Source organism: Garra rufa, chromosome 23 (assembly GCF_049309525.1).
Source record: "Garra rufa chromosome 23, GarRuf1.0, whole genome shotgun sequence".
Lineage (NCBI taxonomy): Eukaryota > Metazoa > Chordata > Actinopteri > Cypriniformes > Cyprinidae > Garra > Garra rufa.
Genome location: NC_133383.1, coordinates 626,168 through 648,512, shown reverse-complemented (window position 1 = coordinate 648,512; position 22,345 = coordinate 626,168). Strand labels below are relative to the sequence as shown.

The following is a 22,345-nucleotide window of genomic DNA, read 5'->3' as shown; positions in this document are numbered from 1 at the left end:
AAAAAAGCTCTCAGTTCATCTGGTTATTTGATGACTAATAGAGGTCTAGATTAGAAGACTGTATTGATCCCTGACTGTCAATCCTCACAGCTGACAGAGAACGTTCTCAGAACGTTCCGCCAAGGTTCTCTCAAAGTTATAGTTAAAGTTAACAAGTAATCCTCCGTTCAAATTGATCAGACTTTCGTGTTCTCAAAACAGTATAAAACATGAATTATATATCCTTAATGGAACGTTTTATTTCAGAAACATTTTTTGAAATGTCATTACTTATTTCATTCAAAAGTAACGTTCTCATGTTTGCAAAGTTACGGAATGGAAGGTTTTTAATAGACGTTTTAAACGACTGTCAAGAAAACATTCAGAAAAACGTTTTTAAACATATTTCATTGGCTGTGCTAATTCTGAAGGACTCAGAACTGCTTATTAATGTCTCCCTCATTTCACTTCCGCTGTTTATTATTAAGCTGATATCGTCAGGTGTGTGTGCTTGTGCGCGCGTGAGTGTGTGCGTGTTCTCGTGCGTTCAACATCCAGAACGCGCAAAAGCTGAGCTGCAGGATTGAACCTCTGGAGATGCTCTTCAGCCTCGCTCCTGTCAGTCATTCCAGATCTCATTTGTTACTCAGCCATTCTTGTGTTTCATTCTTAGATGATGCGTTATTGTTTAGCCGTTCTTGAAGTGTTTGATTGTGTTTCCCTCTTTGAAACCAGGAAACTGTTTGATGTTCAGCGGATGTTCGGTTTCTCTCTGGTATCTTCATCAGCAGCGCGGGTGAGATCGAGCTCCATCCATAATGGGGTGAGTGAAAACTATAGCATATTTCATCCGAATTCTGTTTCATAAACTCTTGTGAGTGTCATTAAATCTTCATTCTGATGTATACCTGATGACTTGCGTGTTTAGTGCAAATATGAGCTGTTATTAAGTCGATTTAGCGTCTGAACTGTATTTGTGAACTACAGAAGAAACTTTCTGTATTTGAGATGTTTCTAACTTCTAAACTTTAGCGCAGTTGTGTGTTTTTCATTAGAACTCAAGAGACTGCTGATCTCTTCATATAAGCATCGTTCAGTTCATTAATTCAAGCTCAGAGGTTCATTAATTTGTAATCGAGAGGAGTTTGTCCAGCTTAGAAAAATGACACAGATGAGAATTTATATATAATGATGTGTTTTAGTGAACTCTCTGGATTCAGTGTCCAGCCTGTGAGTGAGTTCAATTGAATGATCACGAATTATTGAATTTCTGACACAGTTTGACTTTCATCTGCTTCCTGCTTCATTCTCCAGCATTGAGGAAGTGAAGCAGCAAACTCACACTCGAGTGAACTAACTCTGCTCTTCCTGCTAGTTTACTATTTGATTGTGTGAATTATAATTCTGAACACACACACATGCACACAGATATAATAATCACATAACGCATAAGTAAAGTCACGTTTATTTCTATAGCGCTGTATACAGTACAGATTGCAGTACAGTAGCAGCTTCAGTGAGAAACAGGAACACAGCAGTGTTAGTGTTGCCAAATCAATTATGAAACATTCTCACAACTTTCACTTACGTTATATGAATGTTAGGACAAAACGTTCTGAAATAATGGTTATGGAACGTTCTTACCTTATAAATATTAGATATATGTGACCCTGGAGAACCTTTTTAGTCTAAATGGTTCCACAAAGAAACATCTTCAGATTATAAAAAGGTAAGAAAGAGATGGTTCTTTAGAGAACCTTTGACTGAATGGTTCTTTGTGGAACCAAAAACGGTTCTTCTATGGCATCGCTGTGAAGAACCTTTTAAAGCACCTTTATTTTTAAGAGTGTAGGACAATATTTGGCTGAGATGCAACTATTTGAAAAATGGCAATATGAGGGTGCAAAAAAATCTCAATATTGAGAAAATCAACTTTAAAGTTGTCCAAATGAAGTTCTTTGCAATGCATATTACTAATAAAAAATTACATATTGGTAGGAAATTTACAAAATATCTTCATAAAACATCTTTAATATCCTAGTGATTTTTGGCATAAAAGTAAAATTGATCATTTTGCTAGAAATACACCCGTGCTACTTAAAAATGCAGAGGAAAAAACATTTAAAAATAATTCTAATGATGTAATTTGTACTCCATGAACATTCTAAGAAAACAAGAAGTTTCTAAAATGTCTTTCTGCGCACTGTACCACGGAAATATCAAAGGAAGGAAGTATCTTGGATTACCTTTTAACTACTATAGTATGTGAATATGATAATCACTCAGTAACATGATATATGTGTCAGAGATGCACTGTAAAAGTTTTCACCAGTTTCAACTTAAAAAACGTAAGTTTAGCAGCCGCCTTAAATTTTTAAGTTAAATCAGCTTAAAACTACAAGTCATTTTAAGTTATTGCAATAAAAATGAGTTGATTTAACTTGTGAGTTGAAATGACTTAAGATGATATAACTTAAAATTTTAGGTTGAATCAGCTTAAAACTACAAGTCATTTGAACTTATTACAATAAACATTAGTTGCTTTAACTTGTGAGTTGAAATGACTTAAGATGATATAACTTAAAATTTTAGGTTAAATCGGCTTAAAACACAAGTCATTTTAAGTTATTACAATAAACATTAGTTGATTTAACTTGTGAGTTGAAATGACTTAAGATGATATAACTTAAAATTTTAGGTTGAATCGGCTTAAAGCTACAAGTCATTTTAACTTATTACAATAAACATTAGTTGATTTAACTTGTGAGTTGAAATGACTTAAGATGATATAACTTAAAATTTTAGGTTAAATCGGCTTAAAGCTACAAGTCATTTTAACTTATTACAATAAACATTAGTTGATTTAACTTGTGAGTTGAAATGACTTAAGATGATATAACTTAAAATTTTAGGTTAAATCGGCTTAAAGCTACAAGTCATTTTAACTTATTACAATAAACATTAGTTGATTTAACTTGTGAGTTGAAATGACTTAAGATGATATAACTTAAAATTTTAGGTTAAATCGGCTTAAAGCTACAAGTCATTTTAACTTATTACAATAAACATTAGTTGCTTTAACTTGTGAGTTGAAATGACTTAAGATGATATAACTTAAAATTTTAGGTTAAATCGGCTTAAAACACAAGTCATTTTAAGTTATTACAATAAACATTAGTTGATTTAACTTGTGAGTTGAAATGACTTAAGATGATATAACTTAAAATTTTAGGTTGAATCGGCTTAAAGCTACAAGTCATTTTAACTTATTACAATAAACATTAGTTGATTTAACTTGTGAGTTGAAATGACTTAAGATGATATAACTTAAAATTTTAGGTTAAATCGGCTTAAAACACAAGTCATTTTAAGTTATTACAATAAAAATGAGTTGATTTAACTTGTGAGTTGAAATGACTTAAGATGATATAACTTAAAATTTTAGGTTAAATCGGCTTAAAACACAAGTCATTTTAAGTTATTACAATAAAAATGAGTTGATTTAACTTGTGAGTGGAAATGACTTAAGATGATATAACTTAAAATTTTAGGTTGAATCGGCTTAAAACTACAAGTCATTTGAACTTATTACAATAAACATTAGTTGATTTAACTTGTGAGTTGAAATGACTTAAGTTGATGTAGCTTAAAATTTTAAGGCAGCTGCTAAACTTAAGTTTTTTAAGTTGAAACCGGTGAAAACTTTTTACAGTGTATCTGATGTGATTGCAATACAATTTTACCGTGTACTTCACCATATTTTGAATAAACTGTATATAATGGTAAATAAATTAATACATTTTTTAGTTTGAGATTTCTGATACACTGTAAAATGTTTTTGCCAGTTTCAACTTAAGTTTAGCGGCTGCCTTAAAATTTTAAGTTAAATCAACTTAAGTCATTTAAACCCACATATAATATCAACTCATTTTTATTGTAATAAGTTAAAATGACTTGTAGTTTTAAGCTGTTTTAACTTAAACATTTAAGGCAGCTGCTGAACTTAGGTTTTTAAGTTTAAGTCACTGTAAACTTTTGACAGTGTAGAGTTAGTTTGATTACAGTATTATAGCTGTATAAGAACTAGTAGAAGTGCATGTCCTCATTTAGTATACGTGTGTTTAATTATTGATCAGATGTAGAAGTGTCAGTGGTGAGTCAGTGTTTGTTCCATGAGATGTTGATCTGTCGTGAGGGAGTAGTTTGTGTTTGAATCTGTCTGTAGATGAGCGTGAGCTTCACAGTCAGTCGTCAGACGCTTCCCGTTTACCTTTGTGCTGTCTTAGACAGAAACACATCTCTGGAGGTACTGCTGATCTCTGAGCCTGAATGTTCGTTTGCATCAACTTTAATAAATAATCTGAAACAGAGTTTTAAGATTCATGAAATCAAGAGAAACCCAATGAAGAAATGTAATCCGGAAGTCTAGAAAGTGCTGAGTATTTATCAAGCTAACAAACAACATTGTCTCATTTTAAGGTTCTTGGAATATTAAAACTAAACATTCAAATAACATTATATTTTGGGTGAATATAAACTTAGTAGAATGTTATAGGAAACATTTAGCAAACTTTCGAATAATGTTACAATCACAAAAAGAAAACCAGACATTTTAGTGTTTTAGTAATGTTTATAACCTAAATTAAGTTACGGAAATGTTATTTCTGAATGTTCTCTGAACTTTCTTCAATGTTTCCTGGTTATGTGAGTGTTACAGTAAGTGTTGGGTGTAACTAGTTAGGTTGGTTTGAGAAAGATCTGATCTGCTACTAAAGCTTTTTATTCTTCAGACTGATCTCACTTAGTGTGCTCTATCTTTTCAGACTGACCCACTTATAGTTTTTATTAAATTGCAGATTAAAAATCATCAAAATCCCATAGACTTACATTGACGGAATGTTCAAATGATCAACACTATTCAAACTCCAACTGTCAAAATTCAAACTCCAACTGTCAAAATTCAAACTCCAACTGTCAAAATTCAAATGTAAACTCCCAAAAATCCCTTGAGACTAAATTAATCTTCCCTTCTATCAACTATTTCTAATCTATTTAACTATTTAGCCTAGCCTAGCAACAACAATCATGCTAGTAACTTGATAATCATGCTAGAATCATGCTAATCATGCTAGAATCATGCTAGTAACTTGCTAATCATGCTAGCAACATGCTAGTAGCTTGCTAATCATGCTAGAAACATGATAGTAACTTTTCAGTCATGCTAGCAACTTGCTAATCATGATAGTAACATTAATCATGATAGTAACATGCTAGCAGCTTGCTTATCATGCTAGAATCATGCTAGTAACTTGCTATTCATTCTAGTAACATGTTAATCATGATAGCAACATGCTAGTAGCTTGCTAATCATGCTAGAATCATGCTAGTAACTTGCTAATCATGCTAGTGACATGTTAGACATGTTAGCAACTTGCTAATCATGCCAGAAACATGCTAGAAACTTGCTAATCATGCTGGAAACATGTTAGCAACTTGCTAATCATACTGAAAACATGCTAGTAATTTGCTAATCATGCTAGAAACATGCTTCAAACTTGCTAAATATGCTAGAACCATGCTAGCTAACATGTTAGAAAAATGCTAATGACATGCTAGTAACTTGCTAAACATGTTAGAAACATGCTAATAATTTGCTAATGATATGCTAATAATGCAGGAAACATTTTAATAATGCTAGAAACATGCTAGCCACATGTTAACAACTTGCTAATCAAGCTAGAAACATGTTAACGAAATGCTAGTAAAATGCTAATCATGCTAGAAACATACTAAACATGCTAGAAAAATTTGCTAGAATCATGCTAACTGCATTCTAATCGTGCTAATGACATGCTAGTAACTTGCTAAACATGTTATAAACATGCTAATAATTTGCTAATCATGCTAGAAACATGCTAACGAAATGCTAGTAACATGCTAATCATGTTAGAAACACTAAACATGCTAGAAAAATGTTAGAATCATGCTAACTGCATTCTAATCATGCTAATGACATGCTAGTAACTTGCTAAACATGTTAGAAACATGCTAATAATTTACTAATCATGCTAGAAACATACTAGCAATCGTTAATGATATGCTAATAATGCAAGTAACATTTTAATAATGCTAGAAACATGCTAGCCACATGCTAACAACTTGCTAATCATGCTAGAAACATGCTAGCAACTGCTAATCATACTAGAAACTTGCTAACGAAATGCTAGTAACATGCTAATCATGCTAGAAACATACTAAACATGCTAGAAAAATGTTAGAATCATGATAACTACATTAAAATCACGTTAGCAACATGCTAATCATCTAATCTATTTAAAGTTTAAAACTATAGGCTTTTACAGCTGCTTTAAACTTTCAAGCTAGGCTTTCTCAAGTCAACCACAAACTTTTTATCTAGTTACTAAGTAATCAGTTACTGTAATTTAATTACTTTTACTTTTTATGTAGTTGTAATTTGTAATTTGTACAGCAATCTAATTACACTTTTGAAGATGTAATTAGTAACTAGTAATTAAGTACTTTTTTTAATCCAACTATGGTTACATTTAGTCATTTTCCAAACATTTTATGAATGTTACATTTAATTTTGAATGTTCTGAAACAGTAACATTTAAAAAATGTTCAACTAGAGCATTTCGAAAAAAAAATTCATTAATGAAGTATAAATATAATGTTTTTTTGTGTGTGTGCAGATGTTTTAATAACATTATTAAAGAATGTGTAACACTGAACAAACATTCTATTAACATTACTGAAAAAACGTTTGTTTGTAACCTTAAAAACCTTGCCAGAATGTTTCCTTTTGTCTGGTTGTGATCCGGTTAGTGTCGTGTGATTGATCTGCCATGACCGATGTCTTTCTGTCTTCTGGAGTCTGATCTGAGCATCAGGTCAATGACTCGTCTCAGGCCTCTATTCAGCTGCACTTCTGCTCATCTGCTTCCTCATGCTATCTCTTATTACTCTCACTTCCTCTTCTCAACACATTTAAAGTCCGTATTCGGCGAATGGTTCTTTATAACATAGAGTGACCCCAAAAACAAAACATCAAGGATCTTTTCTCTTTTTGAACATCTCGTTTGAGTCTCAGTGGGTTTGATTCAGCTGGTGTTTAGTGGACGGCTGTTTGTGCATCTTTACTGTAATCGGAGCGACTCTCAGTCAGATACAGATGTGATTGTCTTGTTTTCAGGGGGGTTGATTGTTAGTCATTCTGATCGGAGGTGAAGCTGTCGTATTTGAGCGGAAGTCAAGTATTGTGTTACGTTGTTTAACTGAGAGTGTTGCACAGGAGGACAGACGAGGTTTCCCACATCCTCTCTCTTTCTCACACACATTCACTTCTGCGCATTACCAGCGTGTCGGAGCGCATGCGTGTGTTTACAGAGCGTGATCAGTTTCTATATGTGTGAACGTGCTGCTGTTTCACATCTCTTCTCTTTCGACCATCAGCTTTATATTTTTATCAACAGCTCAAATGGTGACAAATAAAACTGCACAGTTGTTCTCTTACAGTTTTTCACACTCACTAAAACACTGAACGCCATTTTCTGAACCAAATTCTGAATCGCCTAAACCAATTAGTCAAATAAATCACTCTTTCTGCAAAACCTTAAATCAGTTCAGGCAGTTTAGACACTGTTTGCAGATCTTTTTGGAAAACTCTAAACACAGTCTCACTCACAAAGACACAGTTTGCTCTGTGATGAACTTGTGATGCAAAACCCTAAACACAAGAAACCAAACGTTAAGCACAACTGCAACACGGCTGTCATCGTTTACACAATAATTCAGAATTCGAGTCTGTGTATGTGTTTTGAGTGTGTGTTTATTTATCTTTTTTTCTTGCAAAATAATTACTATATACAGTAAACATTCTTGTTTTTTTAACTACATGCACTTGACACTGTGCTCTCCATTTTTTGATGTAGTGTCTAATGAATGATCTGTAGTGCATACAGTATTGACTAATGTGTGTATGATTTGAAAGCTTTGTTTGGTTTTGAGTACAGGTGAAATGGTTTTGGAGCGATTGTTTGATTTTGCCGGAAGAGTCAGGGGTTCTGTGAATTTAGTTCGAACATTTGTATTTGTGTTTAAGGTTTTGAGAAAATGAGTGATGCTTTCAAAAAATGTTTTTAGCAATTCAGAAAAACTGTATTAGCCACGTGTTCTTAAGTGTTATCCAGAAGTTTTAAGTGTTTTAAAGTAAGTGATAACGGACTGCTTTTAAGCGTTCTTAAGTGTTATCAGACAGTTTTAAGTGTTTTAAAGTAAGTAATAACAGGCCGTTCTTAAGCGTTCTTAAGTGTTTTTAAGTGTTATCAAACAGTTTTAAGTGTTTGTAAATGTGTTAACAGAAAGTTTAAAGTGTTTTAAAGTAAGCAATAACAGACCACATTTAAGCGTTCTTAAGTCTTATCAGACCGTTTAAAGTGTTTTAAAGTAAGTAATAACAGACCACTAGACAGTTTAAAGTGTTATCAGACAGTTTTAAGTAACATCAGACAGTTTAAAGTGGTTTTAAGTGTTATCAGACAGTTTTAAGTGTTTTTAAATAAGTGTTAAAAGAGCACTTTTAATTGTTCTTAAGTTTAAAGTGTTTTTAAGTGTTATCAGACCGTTTTGTGTTTTTAAGTGTTTTTAAATAAGTGTTCCTAAGTGTTATCAGACAGTTTTAAGTGTTTGTAAATGTGTTAACATACCGTTTTTAAGTGTTCTTAAGTGCTATCCAACAGTTTTAAGTGTTTTTAATTGTTATCAAACAGTTTAAAGTGTTATCAGACAGTTTTAAGTAATATCAGACAGTTTAAAGTGGTTTTAAGTGTTATCAGATAGTTTTAAGTGTTTGTAAATGTGTTAACAGAATGTTTTTAAGTGTTCTTTAGTGTTATCAGACAGTTTTAAGTGTTTTTAAATAAGTGTTAAAAGAGCACTTTTAATTGTTCTTAAGTTTAAAGTGTTTTTAAGTGTTATCAGACCGTTTTGTGTTTTTAAGTGTTTTTAAATAAGTGTTCCTAAGTGTTATCAGACAGTTTAAAGTGGTTTTAAGTGTTATCAGACAGTTTTAAGTGGTTTTAAGTGTTATCAGACAGTTTTAAGTGTTTGTAAATGTGTTAACAGACCGTTTTTAAGTGTTCTTAAGTGCTATCCGACAGTTTTAATTGTTTTTAATTGTTATCAAACAGTTTAAAGTGTTAACAGACAGTTGTGTTTTAAGTAAGTGTTAACAGACCATTTTAAGTATTTTAAGTGTTTTAGTATTATCAGATATTTTTAAAGTGTTATAAGAGTTTTTAAGTTTTTAAGACACGTAAAAAAGACATTCCTTATGGTTTTTAAGTGTTTTCCAACAGTTTTAAGTGTTAACAGACCGTTTTAAGTATTTTAAGTGTTTTAGTATTTAGTATAGTATTATTATTTAGTGTTGTAAGAGTTTTCTCATACACTTTAAAAAAGACACTCTTATGGGTTTTTAAGTGATATCCAACAGTTTTAAGTGTTTTTAAGTATTATCAGACAGTTTTTAAATGTTTTGGGTGTTATTAAATGTTATCAGACAGTGTGGTTAAAAAAATCTTGTTTTGCCTTGGAATTAAGTTTATTTTCTGTCCCAAGATATTTGTTATTGTTTTAATCATAAACTCACTTCATGCATCTCCAGTAAATGTATGGATAAATACATATTGAAGAAGATCACAGTTTGCAGTGTGTAACCTAACCAGGTGGATCATTTTTCAGCATGTTCATGTTGCAGGTGTGCTGGCTGAAGTCTCTATACGGTGTGTGATTTTCTTGTGGTGTTTTGCAGTGAGCAGAGCATCTGTCAGGCGCGGGCCACCGTCATGATGTACGATGATGGCAGTAAGCGCTGGTTACCGGCCGGTTCTGGTGCTCAGGCGGTCAGCAGGGTTCACATCTTCCAGAACCCCAGTAACAACAGCTTCAGGGTGGTGGGACGCAAACAACAGGCCGATCAGCAGGTAACTCAGCAGATATTAAAAACTCTCTTTAAAGTCTGAGACGAATTTAGACGATCATCAGAAGATAAGCGTGTGTGTGTTTGTATGTGTGAAGCCACAGAGGAAGTGTGTGTGTATGTGTTTGTTCTGGAACGTGTGAAGGATTTTGTCATTGGTGTGAATGTGATTGCTGGGCATCATGGGAAAGCGGCGTGTTGTGTGCCGTCCCAGCAGCCACAGATCTCAGTGGTTTATCTCAGAGACGTTTCAGTCTCACAGCTTCTGAATTGTTTTTCGTTTCCTGTAAATCGTCTACTGCACAATACCACAAACAGACACGCAGCAATCGATTCAATGGACAGTTCATGAGATGATCATTCTACTGCATTCGATAGATTCTGACCTATGTTTCAGAGATGAGAATATAAACATGAGTGAAGTCTACATAACTGCTATTATTTATGTCTCTCTGAGAATATATATTTATTCATCAACTCACTCAGCCCTCGTTTTATGGCCAAAGCTGCTGGTTTCCACAAGTGTTGTTTGATCTAGTGTGTTTTGATGATGTTCAACATCCATGTGTCTCTCAGGTGGTCATCAACTGTCCTCTGGTCCGCGGGATCAAATACAACCAGGCGACTCCTACGTTTCACCAGTGGCGGGACGCGCGGCAGGTCTGGGGTCTGAACTTCGGCAGTAAAGACGACGCGGCTCAGTTTGCCAGCGGCATGATGCACGCTCTAGACATGCTCAGCGGAGACACCGGTGAGAGTTCTTTAGAGTAAAAAAAACATGTTTTGAAGAAAAAAATAAATCAGTGTGAATGATATATGAACAAACCTTCAGAAAACAGAATGCAATAAAACTAAAAAGTAAGAGAAAGAAGGCTTTAAAGCAGGGGTCCCCAAACTTTTTTCTGAGAGGATCACATCATTTTCTTTTCTTTGAGGGGTGGCCGGGTCGGTTTATAAAAGGAAATTCCATGGGCTGGACTGACTACTAGTATTATTATTATTATTATTTTATGATTTTACCTGTATTTATTATTCCTTTTAATGCTAGAATAGTATATTATTTTGTTATGCACCACACAAATGATAATTATTTTCAAAAGATATACAGGTGCATCTCAATAAATTAGAAACTTGTGTATTAAATTTAATGCACACAGACTGAAGTGGTTTAAGTCTTTGGTTCTTTTAATTGTGATGATTTGGCTCTCCCACCAATTCACAATCTCAACAAATTAGAATATGGTGAATGCCAATCAGCTAATCATCTCAAAATACCTGCAAATGTTTCCTGAGCCATCAAAATGGTCTCAGTTTGGTTGACTAGGCTACGCAATCATGGGGAAGACTGCTGATTTGACAGTTGTTCAGAAGACAATCATTGACACCCTTCACAAGGAGGGTAAGCCACAAACATTCATTACTAAAGAAGCTAACCGTTCACAGAGTGCTGTATCCAAGCATGTTAACAGAAAGTTGAGTGGAAGAAAAAAGTGTAGAAGAAAAAGATGCACAACCAAGGCTATGTTAATAACTAAGGGACATTTTAGTTTGAAAGCCAACCTTTATTATCAAATACAGACATGATAGAAGTAAAACATATATTTAAAACTACATTTTCAAAATACGTCTCTGGCATTGTTCAGAGGGCTGGTCCAAATGTGGGGACCATCAGACAGTTAAGTGTTTTTAAGTGTTATCAGACAATTTAAAGTGTTCTTACGTGTTCTTAAGTGTTATCGGACAGTTTAGTGTTTTAAGTGTTATCAGACAGTTAAGTGTTTTTAAGTGTTATCAGACAGTTTAAAGTGTTCTTAAGTGTTATCAGCCAGTTTAAAGTGTCCTTACGTGTTATCCGACAGTTTGAAGTGTTTTAAGTGTTATCAGACAGTTTAGTGTTTTTAAATGTTTTATCAGACCATTCTAAGTGTTTTTAAGTGTTATCCGACAGTTTGAAGTGTTAAGTGTTATCAGCCAGTTTAAAGTGTTCTTAAGTGTTATCAGCCAGTTTAAAGTGTTCTTAAGTGTTATCAGCCAGTTTAAAGTGTTTTAAGTGTTATCAGAAAGTTTAAAGTGTTTTTAAGTGTTATCCGACAGTTTGAAGTGTTTTAAGTGTTATCAGACAGTTTAGTGTTTTTAAATGTTTTATCAGACCATTCTAAGTGTTTTTAAGTGTTATCAGCCAGTTTAAAGTGTTCTTAAGTGTTATCAGACAGTTTAAAGTGACAGTTCAGTGTTTTAAGTGTTATCAGACAGTTTAAAGTGTTCTTAAGTGTTATCAGCCAGTTTAAAGTGTTCTTAAGTGTTATCAGCCAGTTTAAAGTGTTCTTAAGTGTTATCAGACAGTTTAAAGTGTTTTAAGTGTTATCAGACAGTTCAGTGTTTTTAAGTGTTATCAGACAGTTTAAAGTGTCCTTACGTGTTATCCGACAGTTTGAAGTGTTTTAAGTGTTATCAGACAGTTTAGTGTTTTTAAGTGTTATCAGACAGTTTGAAGTGTTTTAAGTGTTATCAGCCAGTTTAAAGTGTTCTTAAGTGTTATCAGCCAGTTTAAAGTGTTTTAAGTGTTATCAGCCAGTTTAAAGTGTTTTAAGTGTTATCAGACAGTTCAGTGTTTTTAAGTGTTATCAGCCAGTTTGAAGTGTTCTTAAGTGTTATCAGCCAGTTTAAAGTGTTTTAAGTGTTATCAGACAGTTCAGTGTTTTTAAGTGTTATCAGACAGTTTGAAGTGTTCTTACGTGTTATCAGACAGTTCAGTGTTTTTAAGTGTTATCAGACAGTTTGAAGTGTTCTTAAGTGTTATCAGACAGTTTAAAGTGTTCTTAAGTGTTATCAGCCAGTTTAAAGTGTTCTTAAGTGTTATCAGCCAGTTTAAAGTGTTTTAAGTGTTATCAGACAGTTCAGTGTTTTTAAGTGTTATCAGACAGTTTAAAGTGTTCTTAAGTGTTATCAGCCAGTTTAAAGTGTTCTTAAGTGTTATCAGCCAGTTTAAAGTGTTTTAAGTGTTATCAGCCAGTTTAAAGTGTTCTTAAGTGTTATCAGCCAGTTTAAAGTGTTCTTAAGTGTTATCAGCCAGTTTAAAGTGTTCTTAAGTGTTATCAGCCAGTTTAAAGTGTTTTAAGTGTTATCAGACAGTTTAAAGTGTTTTAAGTGTTATCAGACAGTTCAGTGTTTTTAAGTGTTATCAGACAGTTTAAAGTGTTCTTAAGTGTTATCAGCAGTTTAAAGTGTTCTTAAGTGTTATCAGACAGTTTAAAGTGTTCTTAAGTGTTATCAGCAGTTTAAAGTGTTCTTAAGTGTTATCAGCCAGTTTAAAGTGTTCTTAAGTGTTATCAGCCAGTTTAAAGTGTTTTAAGTGTTATCAGCCAGTTTAAAGTGTTTTAAGTGTTATCAGACAGTTTAAAGTGTTCTTAAGTGTTATCAGCCAGTTTAAAGTGTTTTAAGTGTTATCAGCCAGTTTAAAGTGTTTTAAGTGTTATCAGACAGTTTGAAGTGTTCTTAAGTGTTATCAGACAGTTTAAAGTGTTCTTAAGTGTTATCAGCCAGTTTAAAGTGTTCTTAAGTGTTATCAGCCAGTTTAAAGTGTTTTAAGTGTTATCAGACAGTTTAAAGTGTTTTTAAGTGTTATCCGACAGTTTTAAGTGTTTTAAGTGTTATCAGACAGTTTAGTGTTTTTAAATGTTTTATCAGACCATTCTAACTGTTTTTAAGTGTTGACAGACCATTTTAAAGTGTTCTTAAGTGTTATCAGACAGTTTTGAAGTGTTTAAGTAAGTGATATCAAACAGTTTAGTGTTTTAAGTGTTTTCAGACAGTTTTAAGTGTTCTTAAGTGTTATCAGATAGTTTAAAGTGTTTTAAGTGTTATCCAACAGTTTTAAGTGTTTTTAAGCGTTGTCAGAATGTTAAGTGTAACCTGAATGTTGAGAGTTTTTGGTTTGTCTTCACAGGCGCGTGTCCTCCTCCTCCTCGACCACCTCAGAACGGCCCGAGCGCTGAGGAGATAGAGCAGAAGAGGAGGTACGACCATCATCTTCATCTTCATCATGACATGAAAATCAACCCTGATTTACTTTTACTTTTAGTTTTTCTTCTATTGAACTATCTATTCATCTGTGAATCCTGAGAAACAAACATCCTGTTTAGCTGTGAAATGTATGATGTTATGGAAGTGAAAGTGTAACTGTGTGTCTCCACAGGCAGGAGCAGCAAGAAAGAGAGAGACAGGAGAGAGAAAGACAGGCATCTGCTGCTCCGGCCCCGCCTCCTGTTCCTCCTCCTGCTCCCGGTCCCACCTCTGCACCTCCTCCTCCTCCCGGACCTCCACCTGCTCCAGGACCTCCACCTCCCCCACCACCACCACCTCCATCAGGAGGAGGCCCACCGGCCCCTCCACCCCCACCCTCAGGTGGAGGAGGAGGAGGAGGAGGAGGAGGGTTAGGAGGAGGTGAGGATGGAGGTCTGGCCGCGGCGCTTGCTGGAGCTAAACTACGCAAAGTGGCCAAGGTCAGTCACATCAAGCCAAGTCAAGTCGAGCTTTATTGATCATGATCATCTGATGGTTAATGAGATGCATGTTTTTTTAAGCTTTCCTGTGTTGTAGTGCTTGATTGACAGGTGAGTAGGTTCTTTCTGGCTAATTGGCAGCCAGTATCTACAGATAACATTGTAAATAATCGGATATCAGTATCGTCAGAAATCATTCTGGATAATTGACTGTTGGCACTGGTATTGGCAAATATTCTAAATAACTGGTATCTGCAAAAATCATTCTAGATAATTGGCCATTGGTATTGGTATTGACAGATATCATTCTAAATAAGTGGATATCGGTATCTGCAGATATGATTCTGGATAATTAGCAGCTGATATCGGCAAATTTCATGTTTGATTATTGGCAATCACTATTGACAGATATTCATTCTAAATTATCGGATATAGGTATCGGCAGATATTATTTGTAGATAATCAGCAGTTGTATCTGCAGTTATCATTCTGGCTAATCAGATATCGGTATCAGCAGAAATCATTCTGGATAATTGGCTATTGGCATTGTTTCAGCAGATTTCCTTCTAAATAACTCGAAAATGGTATCAGCTGATAACATTCCCGATAATTGGCAGCCGGTATTGGTAGCTATCATTCTAAATAATTGGATATCTGTAACAGCAGAAATCCAGAATCATTCTGGATAATTGGATATCGGTATTATTACCGGCAGATATTTTAAATAAGCGGATATCTGTATCGGTAGATATCATAATTTATAATTGACATTGGTTTTGGCAGATATCATTCTAAATAATCGGCAACCAGTATCGGCAGATATCATTCTTCATAATCAGCTAGTGGTATTGGCAGAAATCATTCTGGATAATTGGTTATTGGTATTGGTATCGCCAGATATCAATCTAAATAATCCGAAATTGGTATCGGCAGATATCATTCTGGATAATTGGCAGCCGTTATCGGGAGATATCATTCTAAATAATCAGATATTGGTATAGGAAAAATATTGTTTAGGATAATTGGCTATTGGTACCAGTAGATATCATTCTAGATAATTGTCTGTTGGAATTGGCAGATATTATTCTAAATAATCAGCAGTTGTATCGGCAGATATCATTCTGGATAATCGTATATCGGTATTAGCAGAAATCATTCTGGATAATTGGCTATTGGTGTTGGTATCGGCAGATATTTTAAATAAGCGGATGTCGGTATCTGCAGATATTATTCTTTATAACTGGCAGCTGGTTTTGGGAGATATCACTTTAAATTAATGGATATCGGTATCTGCAAAAAATATTTGGGATAATTGGCTATTGGCAGCCGGTATCAGCAGAAATCATTCTGGACAATTGGCTATTGGTATTGGTGTCGGCAGATGATTCTTGATAATCAGATATTGGAATCGGCAAAGAAATCTTGTACATTTTAGTGCATCTTTATATATATATATATATATATATATGTATATGTATTATTAGATTTTATTATATGTGACCCTGGACCACAAAACCAGTCATAAGGTTAAATTTGACAAAACTGAGATTTATACATCATATGAAAGCTCAATAAATAAGCTTTTGTAATCAAAAATTACATTTTGGTATGTTTACAGTAGGAATTTTACAAAAAATCTTCATGGAACATGAACTTTACTTAATTTCTTAATGATTTTTGGCATAAAAGAAAAATCAAAAATTTTGACCCATGCAATGTATTTTTGGCTATTGCTACAAATATACCCCAGCGACTTAAGACTGGTTTTGTGGTCCAGGGTCACATATTTGTCATATTTTATATATTTTATGTCTAATTTCTTGTAATATATTTTATCTAATGTTTACTCTAACCAATAAATTTGCATGACTTTTCATGACTGTGCGTGTGTGTGCAGGAGGACAGTGGGTCAGCAGCTCCTGCAGCTCCTGCCAGCACAGGAGGAGGAGGAGGAGGAGGAGGAGGAGGAGGAGGAGGAGGCGGCGGCGGTGGTGGAGGTGGAGGACTGATGGGAGAAATGAGTGCAATTCTCGCTCGACGGTCAGTTTAACACTACCATGATCATATGATGTTTGCTCCTCAGTAGAAATATATATACGTATACGTAGATTCATAAATGCATATACATAAATTTAGTCTGAAACCATTCGCTTAAACAGGAAGCAGCCATCTAAAATTCTTCTCCAGTTGCTTATGTGTCGTTTTGAGTCAATCTGAAACTGATGCTGCTGGAGCAACACTACAGCAGCTCAACATCTTCTTCTGTGTGTGTTACAGAAGAAAAGTTTCTGACAGTCCAGTGGTCAAGAAGGAAGAAACAAGCAGCGTGAGTCTCTCTCTCTGTGTGTGTGTGTGTGTGTGTCTGTACTGCTATACCCAACATTATGAGGACCAAATTTCCCCACAAGTATAGTAATACCAGTCAATTTTGGAAAAAAAAACAAGCTTATAAATCACACAGAACATAGTGTTTTTAAAATGTAATACATAGAAAATACAGTTTGTACAGTAGAAAAACCATTACGCCTATGGAATGAACCCATAATGATAGGAATATCAGTGTGTGTGAGTTAATAAAAATGTGTCTGAAGGTTCATCTAATTTCTCTCTGCTCTCTCTCTTTGTTCTCAGGCTGATTCTGTGAACAGTGACTCCAAAGCTGCAGGTGAGAGTCAAATCACTTCATCATCTCACTGCACTTCCTGTTTACGGTGAAACATCATGACCTCAAATGCTCTGCATGTTTCTCATTCAGACAAATCAGACGTGGTGAAGAAGCCCTGGGAGAAACCGTCGTCTGTGTCACGGTAAAAACAGGATGATTGACGCTTCCATAAACCTGCTGTGTGATTCAGACAGGGGTGTTTTACACTTAAACACTTTTATATTTTCAGTTTTTATTTTCATCTTAGTTGTTTGTTTATGTGCTTTTGTCATTTCTATTACTTTTAAAAAAATATTCTAAACAGTTTTACTATTCTACAGCATTTTAGTGCCATTTGATTTTTTTTTTAAAGATTACAAGATTAAAGTTGTTATATTTTCAAGAATAAAGTCGAAGTACTACTAGAATAAAGTATAGAATAACTAGAATAAAATTATATTTCGAGAATAATGTCAAAATGTTTTGAGAATTTAAATTGTTAAAATTAAAATTCTAATATTTTGAGAGTATAGTTTATATTGCACATACAAAGGCCAAGATTGAGATCACCAGGAGAAGTTTCCAGGTCACCGGAATTTATTTGAATATTGTTGTATCCGAGCGGTTGCATCATCTTACTGGGATGAGGAAGAGTCCATTTTAAGGACTCTCAGAAACAGCTTAATATCAAGAATCTGATATTTATTAACAGACTGAGCAGGAACAGCTTTTTATTCACCTCACACAGCCAATAGACATTCCTTTGGGGGGCACCAGCTCTCTTATTTTACCCTTTTTAGTACACTACTAATATACGTGGAATTATTAGCAAAAATCATACAAAGTCATACTCACAGGGACAGTATGCTTGGAAATAATAATGTCTTCTCTAAACATTGAGACTTTATTCTCATAAAATTTCGACTTTACTCTCGTAGTATTCAGACTTTACTCTCGTAGTATTCCGACTTTACTCGCGTAGTATTCAGACTTTACTCTCGTAGTATTCCGACTTAACTCTCGTAGTATTACGACTTTACTCTTGTAGTATTCCGACTTTACTCTCGTAGTATTCCGACTTTACTCTCGTAGTATTCCGACTTTACTCTCGTAGTATTCCGACTTTACTCTTGTAGTATTCCGACTTTACTCTCGTAGTATTCCGACTTTACTCGCGTAGTATTCAGACTTTACTCGCGTAGTATTTCGACTTTACTCTCGTAGTATTCCGACTTTACTCGCGTAGTATTCCGACTTTACTCTTGTAGTATTCCGACTTTACTCTCGTAGTATTTCAACTTTACTCGCGTAGTATTCCGACTTTACTCTCGTAGTATTCCGACTTTACTCTCGTAGTATTCCGACTTTACTCTCGTAGTATTCCGACTTTACTCGCGTAGTATTTCGACTTTACTCTCGTAGTATTCCGACTTTACTCTCGTAGTATTTCAACTTTACTCGCGTAGTATTCCGACTTTACTCTCGTAGTATTCCGACTTTACTCTCGTAGTATTCCGACTTTACTCTCGTAGTATTCCGACTTTACTCGCGTAGTATTTCGACTTTACTCTCGTAGTATTCCGACTTTACTCTCGTAGTATTTCAACTTTACTCGCGTAGTATTCCGACTTTACTCTCGTAGTATTCCGACTTTACTCTCGTAGTATTCAGACTTTACTCTCGTAGTATTTCGACCTTACTCTCGTAGTATTCCGACTTTACTCTCGTAGTATTCCGACTTTACTCTCGTAGTATTTCGACTTTACTCTCGTAGTATTCCGACTTAACTCTCGTAGTATTACGACTTTACTCTTGTAGTATTCCGACTTTACTCTCGTAGTATTCCGACTTTACTCTCGTAGTATTTCGACTTTACTCTCGTAGTATTCCGACTTAACTCTCGTAGTATTCCGACTGTATTCTCGTAGTATTTCGACTTTACTCTCGTAGTATTCCGACTTTACTCTCGTAGTATTCCGACTTTACTCTCGTAGTATTCCGACAGTATTCTCGTAGTATTTCGACTTTACTCTCGTAGTATTCCGACTTTACTCTCGTAGTATTCCGACTTTACTCTCCTAGTATTTCGACTTTATTCTCGTAATATTCCGACTTTATTCTCGTAGTATTTCGACTTTACTCTCGTAGTATTCCGACTTAACTCTCGTAGTATTACGACTTTACTCTCGCAGTATTCCGACTTTACTCTCGTAGTATTTCGACTTTACTCTCGTAGTATTCCGACTTAACTCTCGTAGTATTACGACTTTACTCTTGTAGTATTCCGACTTTACTCTCGTAGTATTCCGACTTAACTCTCGTAGTATTCCGACTGTATTCTCGTAGTATTTCGACTTTACTCTCGTAGTATTCCGACTTTACTCTCCTAGTATTTCGACTTTATTCCCGTAATATTCCGACTTTACTCTCGTAGTATTTCGACTTTACTCTCGTAGTATTCCGACTTAACTCTCGTAGTATTACGACTTTACTCTTGTAGTATTCCGACTTTACTCTTGTAGTATTCCGACTTTACTCTCGTAGTATTCCGACTTTACTCTCGTAGTATTCCGACTTTACTCTCGTAGTATTCTGACTTTACTCTCGTAGTATTCCGACTTTACTCTTGTAGTATTTCGACTTTACTCTCGTAGTATTCCGACTTAACTCTCGTAGTATTCCGACTGTATTCTCGTAGTATTTCGACTTTACTCTCGTAGTATTCCGACTTTACTCTTGTAGTATTCCGACTTTACTCTTGTAGTATTCCGACTTTACTCTTGTAGTATTCCGACTTAACTCTCGTAGTATTCCGACTTAACTCTCGTAGTATTCCGACTGTATTCTCGTAGTATTTCGACTTTACTCTCGTAGTATTCCTGACTTTACTCTCGTAGTATTCCGACTTTACTCTCGTAGTATTTCGACTTTACTCTCGTAGTATTCCGACTTTACTCTAGTATTCCGACTTTATTCTCGTAGTATTCCGACTTAACTCTCGTAGTATTCCGACTTTACTCTTGTAGTATTCCGACTTTACTCTTGTAGTATTCCGACTTTACTCTCGTAGTATTCCGACTTTACTCTTGTAGTATTCCGACTTTACTCTCGTAGTATTCCGACTTTACTCTAGTATTCCGACTTTACTCTCGTAGTATTCCGACTTTACTCTTGTAGTATTCCGACTTTACTCTCGTAGTATTCCGACTTTACTCTTGTAGTATTCCGACTTTACTCTCGTAGTATTCCGACTTTACTCTTGTAGTATTCTGACTTTACTCTCGTAGTATTCCGACTTTACTCTAGTATTCCGACTTTACTCTCGTAGTATTCCGACTTTACTCTTGTAGTATTCCGACTTTACTCTCGTAGTATTCCGACTTTACTCTAGTATTCCGACTTTACTCTTGTAGTATTCCGACTTTACTCTCGTAGTATTCCGACTTTACTCTAGTATTCCGACTTTACTCTCGTAGTATTCCGACTTTACTCTTGTAGTATTCCGACTTTACTCTCGTAGTATTCCGACTTTACTCTTGTAGTATTTCGACTTTACTCTCATAGTATTCTGACTGTATTCTCGTAATATTCCGACTTTATTCTCGTAGCATTCCGACTTTACTCTCATAGTATTCCGACTGTATTCTCGTAGTATTCCGACTTTACTCTCGTAGTATTCCGACTTTACTCTTGTAGTATTTCGACTTTACTCTACGTGCCACTAAAACTCAGTTGTACAATAAGTTGCCAGGTAATATTTTTACATTTTTGTTTATTTTTTAAATAGCTTTTTAATATAGAAAATGTTAACTTTATGTCAGTTAACAAGCATGTTTTAATAGCTCTAGTTTTGTTTAACAATAATGATTTTGAACAGGGTGAATTCAGCGTCTAAGAGTCAGGACAAGAGCCCGGTGTCTCCTGCGACCGCGGCTCCGTTGAGCAGGTACGTCACACTTCTGTTCAGTGATTTCTGCTCTTCTGAGCATCTGCCTGCTGAAGATCTATGTGTTTGGTTTCTTCCTGCAGGACGAGGCCCGGCAGCAGCACAGGAGACTCCACAGACATGGAAAAATTCAAACAGGTCAGCAACATCGTCACACAAACACACACACACACTCCTGCTCTAAACACACACACCTCATCTAAAACACTACTGTCTGATCGCAGGACATTCTGGAGGAGATGCGCAAGGAGCTGCAGAAAGTGAAGGAGGAGATCATCGGGGGTCAGTCGTGTGCTTCCTCCGTTCTTCTTCACAGAAATGCAGTGATGTGTTCCCGCTCTGACACTGCCATTGTTGTGCTTCATCCACAGCTCTGCTGGAGGAGCTGCAGAAGATCAATACGGGGTAGCTGTGGATCAGGAAGATCTGCGCAAATGTCTGCACAGAACCACAAACACATGTTGCTTCCTTCTCATGTGCACACGCTTCAAGATGCAAGAAACTCTCTCCTGCCCCGACACACTCGCTTTTACTCTCGTAGCTGCCTTCACTTCTCTTCTTTGTGAATATTAATGAAGATTACTGAATATTAATATGTTTCTGGTCCGCTGCTGTGTGGAGCGTTTCATCTGTCTGTTGCATTTGTGTTTTAATCTCATCTGTTTACATGTAGTGCTCTTACATGTACCACTTGCATCTAGAAACGGTGTCACTAGTTAGTTGTTTACGTCAGTAATGATCAGAATACATGGGATTATGTGTAATTGCAGATTATTTATCATGCACTGTTATGTAAACCATGTTTGACAGGCAGGGGTTTTCAAACCGGGTCCTGCAACCCACAATGGAACGTTGCGAAATGGTGTTAAAATACGTAAATATGGAAAATAAGGTTAAATAAATTAAAATAAATCAATTGAATAATTAAATTAAAATGATTTTAAAACAAACAATTTGAATAAATTAAAAATGTGATTTAAAATTTGTTTAAAAAAAATGATTTAAAAAAATAAATCATTTGAATAAAATAAAAATTGATTAAAATACATTTGTTTAAATATAAATAATTCATAAAGTTGATTAAAATAAAGTGATTTAAAAATTAATCAAATTATTTTTTAAAATTGGTTTACAAATTACTAATTTAAATAAAATAAACGGTTGATAAAAATACATTTATTTAAAAATGTAAGTGAAATAAATCTACTGTAAAAAATTCTATCATTAAAAAATTAAAATTAAATACAATTAGTAATTTGAATAATTACAATAAA

The 22,345-nt window shown here is 34.8% G+C and overlaps 1 protein-coding gene across 1 annotated transcript; it reads left to right on the top strand.

The window, feature by feature from the left end:
• The first annotated feature begins 484 nt into the window (after nucleotides 1-484).
• Nucleotides 485-22,039, top strand: vaspa (vasodilator stimulated phosphoprotein a). Its single transcript, XM_073829993.1, has 14 exons — nucleotides 485-597; nucleotides 715-802; nucleotides 9,812-9,983; nucleotides 10,556-10,730; nucleotides 13,926-13,995; nucleotides 14,175-14,481; nucleotides 16,379-16,521; nucleotides 16,759-16,807; nucleotides 17,113-17,146; nucleotides 17,237-17,288; nucleotides 21,003-21,071; nucleotides 21,155-21,209; nucleotides 21,296-21,353; nucleotides 21,443-22,039. Exons 2-14 carry the CDS (start codon nucleotides 798-800, stop codon nucleotides 21,478-21,480), a joined length of 1,227 nt encoding a protein of 408 aa, XP_073686094.1. The 5' UTR covers nucleotides 485-597; nucleotides 715-797; the 3' UTR covers nucleotides 21,481-22,039.
• Nucleotides 22,040-22,345: the final 306 nt, after the last annotated feature.